Source organism: Rhipicephalus microplus, chromosome 7, assembly GCF_043290135.1.
Source record: "Rhipicephalus microplus isolate Deutch F79 chromosome 7, USDA_Rmic, whole genome shotgun sequence".
Lineage (NCBI taxonomy): Eukaryota > Metazoa > Arthropoda > Arachnida > Ixodida > Ixodidae > Rhipicephalus > Rhipicephalus microplus.
Window position 1 is genome coordinate 109,194,026 of NC_134706.1, and position 12,952 is coordinate 109,206,977.

Genomic DNA, 12,952 nt, shown 5'->3' on the forward strand with positions numbered 1-12,952 from the left:
GTCGGGTCAGTTTATAGTTCTTAATTTTAACATGAGATACTTTCGACTAAAAAGTGGCTGGAGAGTTTATTTTATTCGTATTAATTTTCACCCAGCCTGACAGGTCTCTGTCAAATATGTTCACTTTTAAATCTATTAAGAGCACTATAGTAACATTCGCTGCAGGCATGCATATATGTATAATCGTAACCACAGGTAACAAGAACACAGCCCCGCCGCGGTGGTCTAGTGGCTAAGGTACTCAGCTGCTGACCCGCAGGTCGCGGGTTCGAATCCCGGCTGCGGCGGCTGCATTTCCGATGGAGGCGGAAATGTTGTAGGCCCGTGTGCTCAGATTTGGGTGCACGTTAAAGAACCCCAGGTGGTCGAAATTTCCGGAGCCCTCCACTACGGCGTCTCTCATAATCATATGGTGGTTTTGGGACGTTAAACCCCACATATCAATCAGGTAACAAGAACACAGCGGAGCTTTGTTCTTACGTGTTTACCATCTAGTTAGGTGAAGAACCAGGTTTACATCTGTGGTATACCTTTTGAAAAATTGTTCTCTCTCGCTCTTCGAAGCTCGACTGAGGGGCGCCACCTATACAGGTTGGTGGAGCCAGATGACTAGAATCGTCGCCACCGAGCCACAAAGGAGCACCTCATTCAACGGTTGAATGACAAGCTATTTATATCTCCCACTTCCCACTGGCGATAGGCATCTCGGGGGAACTGCTATTGTGTTTTCAGCATACCCAGCGAGATGGCGCAGTTAGGTAGTCATGTAGGCTCCCCAGCTTCGCCAGATTATCACGACGCGGCGGCACGCGCTCTCATCTCCCACGCGTACTTAGCCCCGTGGAGAGGGGACGCTCTCGTGAGGGCTCTTTTATCTCGCAGTGGGGACAATCGTACGCTTTGGGCTTTCCCCGGAACGATTCTCTTGGTAGTTACCGGGCGCACAATGGTCACTACACTCATAGCGCAGTGTACGTTTGTGAAGAAGGCGCGCATTTAGGACGCAGCGAAGTAACAACTGAAATGCTTATTCACGTTCATCTGTACCCGGTGAGTCCGTTTCGTGGGTCATTTGTGCGTTAAAAACGCGGGACGCGTTTCGATCAGCTTTCTATTCTTTGCGTGACCTTCCAATTTGTTGATATCGGGCTCACTACTTTGCCTTTGCGGCAAAGTTGGGGCTTCTTTATCATTTATTGTATCTACATCGTTCTCGATTATTCCGTCACAACCAACGACGCTGACACCGACGCCGACGCTGGAATTTCTGCGAAACGAGCTCTCTAACGCTGTCACGTTAACACAAAGCCTTGCTAGGCTACGTGCACTCACGCTACGTTCCGCAGCGTGCTCAGTTTCTGACAGAATTCAATAACCGTACTTACCTGCAAATTGCCAGCACCTCTGCCTATGGTTGGTTAAATGACGGCACACGTTGGTCACTCGCTGCATAAGGCTAGACGTTGCCCGTTCATTGTTTAGCAATGATGTCGTCTTCATCAGGTTTCGAATCAATGATTGAGTTTTGCTTACTCCTGTTCTTGTCCTCATTTTCTATATATGCTGTTTAGGACATTCTAATGCCTTTATATGGATGGCGCCAGCTGTTTCTTTCCGCAGAAAATTCAAAGCAGTGAGAATTACATATGTATGCAAACGACAAACTTGTAATAAAGTCATGTCATGTAAACTGAACACAGTGTTCAGTCATTGAAAATTAACATGTGAGTGCAAGTGCAGTTGTATGCGAACATTCAGCTTCAAAAGAAGCTCCAGTAAATTGTTTTATTTTTTTTATTTATTTATTTGTTTGATTGTTTGTCTGCTTGTTTGATTGTTTATTTGTTTGTTTGTCTGCTTGTTTATTTCCATATAACTCGTGCTCATAGACGCTTCGGCTCGTTCGCAGTTCTCAAGCGCCCGAGCAGTGGTGGCGGCTTCAGCTCGGCGCGCAGCGAACGGAGCGACTCGTCCGTCAGCCTATGCGGCGACGCTGGCTCACCCAACGGCTCGGCTTCGAGCTCGGAGGCAGCAGGCCAAGCCAAGACATCGGACTCCGCCGTAGTCTGCAACGGGGGTTCGGCGTCACTCGGGCCCTCGGGTGCCGCACCGGGGAACGAGGTCGCACCTGACCACGGGTCCGGCGGTCACTCCAAGGCCTCGTCGGCTGCCAAGGGTCTGGCCAAAAAGACTTTCTCCAGGACAGCTGGAAAACAGCAGCAGCCTGGGTCGTCGCTCGCCAAGTTGTCCACGTCGCATGCAGGTAGGAAAAGACATGCATATACAAAAATCGCACGTACAGGTGGGATCACACTTGTCTAGAGCAGCGGAGTGCATGGCTATCGACGCTATTGTTGACCGTGGCTTCTACCTCGCCTTAGCTACAAGCTTCCGTTCATGCTTAAATTATGGCAGAAGGGCCCAGCATGCTGTATGACCACGTTTGGTGTTATTATGGTGTTGGCCTACATATTTCTGCAGAAAATGGCAGCTCGAGCAGCCGGCTGGGCGTTCTAGTCAAGCGTGATTCCTCCTATACAAAGCCTGTCCGTAAAGCAAAGAAATTGGGTGTTGTCGAAATTATTTATTTATTTATTTTTAATTACTGCGATTTGTTTCATGTATTTTCGTCGAGTGGTTACAATGTAACAAGGACATAAAAACGAACAAAAGAAGACAGCAAGCATATACAAACAACAAAAACAATTCACAAAGTGCCTAAAATAATTAACATTCCACAGCAGAAAACCAATGAAAAGCAGAGCATAGATGTATAAACTTATTAAAGGTTATCTTGTGGAGACTTTAAGAATATGATGTTGAATACGGCTTCACAAAACTTCGGCGCTGGTAAGCTTGTTCCAGTCACTTTTAGTTCGCGGAAAGAATGAACGTTTACACATACTGAGAGGGTTTACAAGCGGAATTAGTTTGAGCTCATGCCTTTGTTGGGTGGTAGCTTATCGAGATGATTTAGTGATCCTATCGGTCATATTATAAAATTATTTCAAAACAGTTTCCTTTGCCGTCGATATATCGCTTTCAACGTGATTCTCACGCCGCGAGCGCTCCGTGAAGACGAGTTGCTGTGACGTCTTTCAGAGCCTCTGTGCCGGCCTGTTTGGATGGCAGGAACACCGCCCAAACGGTGTTTTTTTACTGTTCTCTAGAGCTTTGGGAACAGAGAGAAGTCTGCCGGGCTCACATCAGGGCTGATAAAACTCTAGCACAGGTCTTGATAGAGCCCCGCACACTTCTCTCAATATGTACCGAACTGATCGATCGGCTCTTTTTGCCAGACCCAGTTCTATTACACTACGGACAGGCCCTATATTTTATGTCAAACAGAAAAAAAAGGGGGTGACCCAGGGGTCTGATTTCTGTTCGTAACGATCATAATGAAGTCAGCTATGTGCGCCGCACAAAGCGCTGCACAAATTTTCTTATTGCTTTGAATTGAAATAAAAAAGCGTTAAACACGAGAAAGCAAAGTGTGCAGAAAACCAAAACAAAAGCTAGTGTTATCAGGTGGGGCGCAAAACCGCGCTTTTTATATTGCTTGCAATGCTATTACTGTTGAATTGCTGCTGGCGTTTTTCTTTGTGTGTGTGTGTGTGTGTGTGTGTGTGTGTGTGTGTGTGTGTGTGTGTGTGTGTGTGTGTGTGTGTCTGTGTGTGTGTGCGGGGGGGGGGGATGTTCAATATTGATGTGCTCTAACTAGCCATGGAAGGTGGAATCACGAATACACAGGGCATCAAAAGTATCCACACGCAGCGCCTACGTTGCCACAAAAAAGTATGAAATTGGTGGTTTTGGAATGCCCTCGGTAAGGCACGTAAGCATGCTTGGCCCTAAACTGAATAATGAAAATTTTAAGTGATCCATGACAGTTCAAGAAGTTATTAGGCTGGATCAAAAAATTGCCTCACGAATGAAACACGAAAGCAAACTATATGCCCGTGGTCTCATTCAGCGGTGGTTAGCCACATAAAAACGCATATTTGTTTCAAGTTACGGGGAAGGTCGTGAATATATGTATATACATGTGAGAATGACATGAACGTCAGCATGTCTTGTTGCTGAATCAGTCGACAAGACAGTTTCTATATATCATTTTAATAATTGGGTCGAAACCCTCAGGTTCAATTTTAATTTCATGTCACGCGGAGCGTTGTGTACCCATACTCGCACATAATGCTTCTTTCGTTATTTAATAACATCATCGCCGTAAAGACAGAAGCGCCCACCAAGCGGGCGTTGAAAGATTTTGCAATCAATTTTCATCTGGTGAGGTCCCTGTGGAAAGCAAGTTGGGGTCCACTCTGTGGTGTTGTCGCAGTCTCGTTGTCTCTATTGCAAATATTTTTGCCCGTCCTGTTGGTGCGATAAGATTGACCGTTTCTCGCGCGCGTCTGTTGCAGGCTCTTCCGAAACCGCCCGTTCCGGTCTTCCCCGGTCCTCTCCGTCCAGCGAGACGCTCAACAGGACTGCTACGCGCAGGTCCAACGCCAGCGCTAGCGGGCACCCGCGACCCCTCAGCAGCGGCCACGAAATTGCCTCGTCGCAGGTCATATCCGAGAAGTACCCGTCCCCTAAAACGCAGGATTCCAAGCCCGTACCAAACGGGACCAACGCACACGAGGACAAGAAACATCAAGAGATGGAGTTGAACTCGGCCGCGCAACCGAATGGCCTTGGCAGTGGCATTCCCAAGCCAACGGCCGCCGTCAAGGGGACTACGAAGCAGTCCAGGGAAGACCTGACTACCATCGGTCTTGGTCAGCCCGAGAAGACCAAGAACGAGATTAAGCACAATGGCAGCGTTCCTACCAGTCCTGCTGGTGATGACATCGCGATTCAGAAGAAACACGACGTCGTGAACGTCAACGAGGCGTCCAAGAACTCGACTCTCGCGGACGACTGTGACTGTAAGAAGCAGCAGGACCAGACGGTGACGCCACCTTCTAGTGACGTAAACGGCGTGGTCCGAACGGAGACCCTACCCAAAAGTGATCGTTCCAAGAAGACGCAAGCCCAGGGCGTCAGCATAGCGATGGTGTCTCCTATAATGAGCAGTCAGCATTCGTTCAGCAAGGACTCAGTCACCGCGTCCTCAACGGAATCTTCTCTGTCCACAGTGATATCGGTCAAGGCGGACAAGGCACCTTCGGTGATAGCCACGACTACCAATCAAGGCCAGCAGAATCAGGACAATCGCGAAGGCAACCAAGACATTCACGTCAACGGTGTGCAGGCCAAACAGGGCCGTCATCCGGAGAACAGCGTCCCGCAGCAGGGTGATGCTGGTGCTCAGATAGTGCCTGCTGGTGGAGGGGCCGACCAGGTCCAGGTTAACGTGAACGGAGAATCGACCGGCACCAACAGCGGTCTGGTGGGTGGGGTCGAGTCTACAGTGAAGTCGGTGCCCGCCGAGACTAAGCTTGTTCCCAGGGCCAACTCCGTCGACTCCTCGTGCGGGAAGGAAGGAGAGGAGATGGAGGAGGCTCTTGCGAACATTCCACCCATGCAGCCTCTGCCAAGGGCCTCCCCGTACGGCAGCGGTTACTCCCGAGGTCTCTCCGGTCACCGGGCTGCGAGGCTACCCGCGTGTCTGCGTCTCCAGGTGATTTTCTTTGCCTAAGTACTACTCCGTAAGGGCTTTGAATCTCCTGTTTACATTGCACACACACGCAAGAGCATCACAGGCTGAAACCTGTTCGGGGTATTCTGGGTTTCTCTATTGTTGGGTGGTGCTGAACAACAAATAAAAAACTAAAACAACAAAAGGTCCCATTAAAGAAGACAGTATTGACAAATCACCGAAATTCTTACCTCTGGTTTACAACTTGTATTTGAAGTGTCAATAGTTCGAATAGCATGGCCTGGCTTTAAAAGGTGAGGAATAGTTTCACAAAGTTGTCCTGTATCATACTGTCTGTTAGATGATTTGCTGGCACTTTCGGTCACCGTTGTCTCGAAGAACGCCCAAAGCTTGTTAGATTACGGGTGTTCCTCACCTCCTCAATAACAACGTGGCGGGAGTAGTGAAGGGGAGCGAAATGAGTTACGCCGAGCATCACAGTACTTGTTCTTTCCGAGCTCCGCCCGATTTCCTCTTGTGTCGCTGTCGCGTGACCAGGCGGACGTGCAGCGTGTGGCGAAGAACATGCTGGCCGCGTCCCAGGACATCGCCCGGCTGTACGGCGCCCAGAGACCGACCGCCTCGGTGGCCCTGCACCACCCGGCATACCACCACCAGCAGCAACAGCAGCAACACGCGGACTATGCCGAGCTGTCGGCCGGGTACGTGAGCGACGGCGACGTTCTCCGTGCGCCTCGCGCCTGCAGCACCGAGGAGTCTAGCGGATACGTAAGCGAGGGCGGCATTGCCTCCCTGTACGCTGTGACGTCGCCCTGCCGGAGGCCAGCGCGCTACGCCATCAGGGACCCCAAGCTCATCAACGTCCTGCAGGACGACAGGTGGGAGCCCCGTCTATTCATTGACTCCTATTGGAAGGTTGCGCAGTTCAAACCTTGGTGACGTAACTGAGGGGATGTCGCGAGAAACGCACCACGCATGTTCCACATTGGTGAACAAAGGTAGGGGAGGGAAATCGGTGCACTTCTTTCTTCCACGAATTCGGGATGATTTATCTACTAGCGATAAGTTATACTGCTGTATTAGAAGACTGAGATCTCGCATATTTGTGTGAAATATACATGAACTTCACGAGCCAACTTTTTACCTTACACGCTATTAGCAAACGTGCCGTTCACGTGACGGCAGGGAAAGAAAGACGACCCGTGCTGGAAGCCCCCCTGCAGATCGCCCCGTCCCCATCCCTTCTGGAGAGATTTGGACGCCCTTGCCAACAGGCATGGTACGCGTCAGCACACGGCCGCTCTCGCGTATTATGCCACGTAAATGATCGTGGGCGCCAGTGTTAGTAGTCGAACCTGAGGTATTGGTCTCGAAGAAATTAAGGCAAAGTGCCTTATAAAGGTGCTTATAAGTGTCGCCGCGAAATGGACAAAGTCATACCGAAAACCGCTTGCAGTGCTAGCAGTGACGCTTCCGGCTTGCATATGCGAAGAGAAATTATTGTGTGATCGCGCCATCTCGCGTAGCTCTGTTCTTCGACACTCGAGCCATCGGCGTTGCCGAGTGACAGCACGCGTGGAATTCAGGGAATCGCGGTTTTAAAACGAACGCATTTCCGCGCCTCGTTTCTCGTCGCTAAGATCCTCTGTTCGTATACAGCGCTCGTCCTCGTGCTGTCTGTGAGAAAAGGTGTCAGGCGCTTTCACAATGAGCATTTCCGCCGCCAAAAGTGCGCCGAATACAATTCGACGGTGTCGAGATCTGCCTAAAGGGTACCCGTCCGAAACTCGGTCCGAAACTCGGTCCGATCTGCGCCAATCGCTTTCGGACCGAGTTTTGCGGCGTCTGCTGCCAAATCGGTCGCCGCGGACCAATAGGAGCGCTAGTCAAGAAACTTTGAAAAATGGTGGCAAAGCCCTACTCACTTGTCCTGCCGCAGTGCACATAACTGAACGTTGTAACCAACAGGAGTTTAACCCTCTTTGTGCCTACCATATTTTGTAAAAGAGGTGACCGAGCTTGTCGTTGGCGTGACCGAGCTAGTTAAGACGAACCCATCAACGCCGCTGGCGTCGGCGGTTTTTTCTGCTCTTCTTGCATTACAAGACCGCGACTTGCCAGCAAAGTGAGCAGTACTGATTCTTCTTGCTTCCTGCTTACGATAATCATTGAAGTCTAGACCACCGCATAGCGTATAGTGATGTTTGCGAGCCGCGACAAAAACCGGGTGACCGCGCATCCCTCCCGCGTTCGCCTCATGGCATATTCGGTGGCGCGGGGCGCGTCCAGTGCGAACGACGCTGCGTTTCAGTGGCAGGAGAATTTCGGTCGCTGCAGAAAGCGGATGCTTCAGTGTGAACTAGGGGTTAGAGAGGTGGTGCATGACACCTTTTTCGACACCGCCTAGCGGTGGACATGCAGACATCGCCGGCCCTGAGCCACGAGCTGGACACAGGATATAGAGAAAAAAGAAAAGAAAGTAAAGATCATGGATGGAGCCTAAAGTGAGGGAAGAATACGAATAACGATCTGGCTGGGGACAGATGAGATTAATTCTGTCCCGAAGAGTGACCCCGTGCCCAATAGACAACGCTCATGCCGCCACCCACTCGAGCGAAATGGGGAGCCGCGACGGGGCCGGGTTCGGGGGTCGAAAGGGGAGAGACATTGCGAGAAGTGTGCAAGCTGGGGTGATGAAGGAGTGTACTTGGCGCACCTCTCTAGAACCGTGCAGGGCTTCGAAGCCTTCGCAAGCGATGTTGGGAAGGCTGCATGTTCTGCGTAAATTTTTCGGACATCATTTCGCAAAATTAGTAAGCATGGTATGATGTCGTTGCAGTTAGATTGGTGTACTCGGTGAACTTAAAACACATTACGGACAGAAGTTGAACGAGAGAAGAGAAACAAACTCAGTGACGGTTCTTTTCTGTTCATAACACGCTTTATAGACAGTTTAAATGTAAGGTTATTATTTGTAGAGTGCATCACCATCTTTCTCCGATTTTCAACTGTGTAGAGATCACAGTGGTTGCCATGTTGGCATTTCGATTTCCTTCTTTTATGGAAAAAAAAAGGCATAGACCAGGAAGAGTTTGAGGTAGGCGAGTTGGTGCACCATACTAAAAGGTAAGAAGTTGCGCAAAAAAACAGGAGCACTAGAAGGAACACTTAGGACAACAGTAGAAGGAATACTAGAAGGAACAACAGACGAGAACAAACTAACAAGTAAAGTTCATTTGAGGAAACACGAATACCTGTACATGCAAAAATCAAACAACACCCCTAGTCATCTTGTTTTTTGCGCAAAGATTAACCTTCTAGCAAGGAGCGGGAAAAGCTCACGTCGATGCCCGTAAACTGACTCACGTATAAGATAGTGGGGCTGTACAGAAACGGATGTCTTGATCGCGTTGATTTTGTTGTATGTTGAACGTATTTGATGTGCAGTTTTTACATCGGCACTTTTTGTGTCCCACCTCGTACGGTTCGTACACAACTTAAAAGATTAATAAGTACTTCGCGATTAGAAGTAATTTTACGTGTACGACAGCATCAAAGAGAGATACTTAGGACCGAAGCGCCAAATTACATGTTTTTCCCCTTTATTATCGCACCTGAGCTTGTTGTTTTTAATACCTATAGCTGCATACGTGAGAAGACATAAAAACGGAAGGCTTACAGAAAATCGTGTGGCGCGCTAACACAAGGAGAGCGTCGGCCACATTTGGACCTAAGATGTGGCCCATTCACAAGCCTTCGAAACTCGGTACTACTTTTTGCGGTGGTAGTTATGGCCTGTTCACACGCTTCCTTGGCTGCAGTGCACGGTATTAACAAGACGAATTGTGGCTTGCACCCGAGGGGGCCACTCGCAACCCATCGCTCTCGGCCTGTACCATTGATCACAGTATAGTGCCGAGCTCCTTCCTTAGCACAGGGCACTGGGAGATTCCCTCGCCTGTTTGCTTGTCTTAGGCGAAGCGAGGAGTGATCAATGAGTGCGACCATCTTTCAAAGTAATTGGACCTTCCAGCCCCACGAAGCGTGCCAACAAAGCCGCCGAGAACGTAACGATTGTTTGACACTACGTGACCGCTTCATAGCGTTCCGTCTCATAATTGATAGCACTTTCTCTGTAGAGCTCTGCGCAGTCATTTGCGATGAATAGCATCTCCGCAATCATTCTTTATATTAGGGCTAAAACCTTAAAGAAGCCTTGGATGCGTGAAAACTGACCGTGGGTGTTCGCGGCGTCAACACGATAGATTCAAAAAAGAAGTCATCACGTGTGATTACGTCACAATAACGTCCAATTTCGTGAAACTTTGTGGTGTCATTGATATTTTACGCTGACGTCACACAGCGTCGCGTGACATGATGACGTCATCGCATAACTTCGCCGCTTACTCGAGGACAGGCTGATCATGGAGGCTGTTCAAAACGAGGTGTTATGCAGAAAGCTTGCAATACCAGAGGTATTGCAAGCTTTTTTGCAAGCTTTGGCCTCGAAGTGCTCCTGATACCGGAGGTAGTGCGAGGCCATGTTAGGTTTTAAAATCTGTCGGAAGGGGGCCCCAGGAGCAAGGGGCGTAGCCAAGAGATCCTGACCCCGGAGCCTCTCGGGGGCTTCAGGGGGCAGGATTGTGGGGTTCAAACTTCCTCCCTCAGAAATGTTCAGTTTTGCTTTCGTGTATGTGCACTAACTGTATGCATAATGTATCTACGCACTGAGGGATGAAGAAGGCGAAGTAACTACCAATATGTATAGGATAGTTAAAGTAGCGGAGAAGTTTTACAGGGAACTGTATAGTAGCCGTGACAGCCACGACCATAATGTAAAAACTAGGAGTACCTCAGATGACAACCCACCGGCAATGACAAAAGAAGTTAGGAAAGCCTTGGAGGGAGTGCAAAAAAAAAAATCACAGCATATCCACGTGGTGAATGATGATGAGTGGGCGAAGCTCCTAAGGGGAAATCATTGGTAAAACCGTGACTCTTCAGTGAAAGTTCGCCCACTACATCATCAAGAAAGACGTGAGAAACACTGTGTGTGTATGTATACTCGCGCTGCAGCACGGAGATGGCATTGGCGCGAGCTTGGTCGTTCTTGATGGAAGATATTGTGACTAGACTGTTTGAGAACCACAATCTGTCACACACACTGCAACTGTGTCCGAACGTAACGTCTAGAAAGTCTCGCTTAAACCGCGCGTCGGCACCTTGGGGCTGAGCTCGCCTGATGCGTTTTGCAGACGCCTCACGAGCTCTCACTGCATCAGGGTCTGCCTGCCGATACGCGCGCTTTCTCGCCGCTTCACGTTCTCTGACGTTTTGGAGGTCCTCTTCGCGCCGCAGCCGTGCCGCTTTCCGTACGGCAGGGTCCTCGCGCCGTTGCCGCGACGCTTGGGCCTCTCGTTCTCGAACGCTGGGATCTTGGCGGCGGCGTCGCGCAGCTTCACGGAGTGCTTCTGCCTCGCGGGCTCGCACATCGGGATTCGGTCTGCGAGCACGCGCTGCCGCCGCCTTGCGCGCTCGCCACTCTGCGGCCTCATCCATCGGGCAACACCGAGCATGCGCCAACAGCGAACGGATTCTATTACAAACTAGAGGTGGCTACGTACATACGCCGAGGATGGACAGACCCACTCCTTAAGGAGCTTCGCCCCTAAAACGCAAAGCTGCTGGTGATGATCAGGTACCGTGAAATCTGCTGAAATACGGAGTACAGATTGTGCTGGAAAAATTAGCCATACTGTTTACGAAGTGTCTTCTAAAGGTGAGGTTACCAGAATCTTTGAAGAATGCTAACATCATCTTAATACACAGCAAAGGGGACGACAAGGACTTGAAGAATTACGGGCCGATTATCCTGCTCTCCGTCGTGTATACAAGCTATTTACAAAGGTGTTAAACCTCCCTACCTTTCTTATATATTTTTGGTCTATTTACAAACGCAACTGCTAACAGAACTAAGACCAAATTAGAATTCAATCAACTAAAAGACAAGCAGAATTGCCTACAGGCTACTCAACAATCGACCACATTCATACTATCTATCAGGTGGTATAAAAATGTTCAGAATACAACCAACCACTATACATAGCCCTCATAGTTTTCGAGAAGGCATTTGATTCGGTAGAGATATCAGCAGCCATGCGCGCACTGCGAAATGAGGGCATCGATAAAGCATATATAAACATCCTGGAAGAAGCCTGCAGTAGATCAACTGCCACCTTAGTGTTACACAAAAAAAGTGACCGAATACCAATAATGAAAGGTGTAAAACAAGGGGATACCATCTCCCCAACGCTATTCACCGCGCAGTTACAGGAGGTTTTTAGGATCCTAGATTGAGAAGAGTTAGGTATAAGAGCTAATGGATAGTATCTTAGTAACCTGCGATTTGCTGATGACTTTGCCTTGATGAGTAACTCAGGGGGTGAATTGCAATTCATTATTACTTAATTAGACAAGGAGAGCCTAAATGTAGTTCTTAAAGAAAACAAAAGTAGTGTAAAACAGCCTCGGAAGATAACAGCACTTCGTGATAAGTAGAAGTGCACCTGAAGTTGTAAAAGAGTACGTCTACTTAGGACAGGTAGTAGCCGCGGACCCGAACCGCGAGATTGAAGTAACTAGAAGAATAAGAAGTGAGTGGAGCACATTCGGCAAGTATTCTCAAACCATGAATGGCAGATTGTCACTATTCCTCAAGAGTAAACTGCACCTTGCCGTTACTTCCCTACGGAGCAGAAACTGTGAGGATTACAAAGAGGGTTCAACTTAAGTTGAGGAGGACGCAACGAGCAATGGACAGGAAAATCATAGTTGCACATAACCCTAAGGGACAAGAGCAGAGCGTATCGGGGCACAAACGAATGTTAAAGACATCATAGTCGAAATCAATAAGGGGAAATGGATATGCGCTGGACATGTAGCGCGTAGACAGGATAACCACTGGTCATTAAGGATCACCGACTGGATTCCAAGAGTAAGCAAGCGGATGAAGGGGAGACAGAAAGTTACGTGGGCCGAGGAGATGAGGAAGTTTGCGGGTATAAAGTGGCAGCGGCAAACACATGACCGAGTTGTCTGGCGGAGCATGGGAGAGGCTTTTGTCTTGCAGTGCGCGTAGTCGGGATGATGACGATGATGTACACGAACGCATAAAACACACGCACGAACATAACAAAGTGGTTGAACAACAAAAAAAAATTCTCTCTCTATGCCTCTGGCAGGGTCAAGACATCGACTGCCAAGAACATAGATTCCGCTGTCTAGCCGGCTGATACGAACGCATAAAGGGCTTTGTTCTTTTTCAGGAACCAAGCACCTTAGGGTCGAGCC

At 49.0% G+C, this 12,952-nt stretch overlaps 1 protein-coding gene across 7 annotated transcripts in view; it reads left to right on the top strand.

Moving 5' to 3' along the window:
• The window catches only part of sick (sickie), a 1,179,025-nt gene that overhangs the window by 924,253 nt on the left and 241,820 nt on the right, over positions 1-12,952 (top strand). For all 7 annotated transcript variants that reach the window (XM_075869563.1, XM_075869567.1, XM_075869568.1 and 4 more), the window contains 3 exons: positions 1,910-2,263; positions 4,422-5,623; positions 6,140-6,480. In XM_075869563.1, the coding sequence (XP_075725678.1) occupies positions 1,910-2,263; positions 4,422-5,623; positions 6,140-6,480 (1,897 nt within the window). The remainder of the gene's footprint in view (positions 1-1,909; positions 2,264-4,421; positions 5,624-6,139; positions 6,481-12,952) is intronic.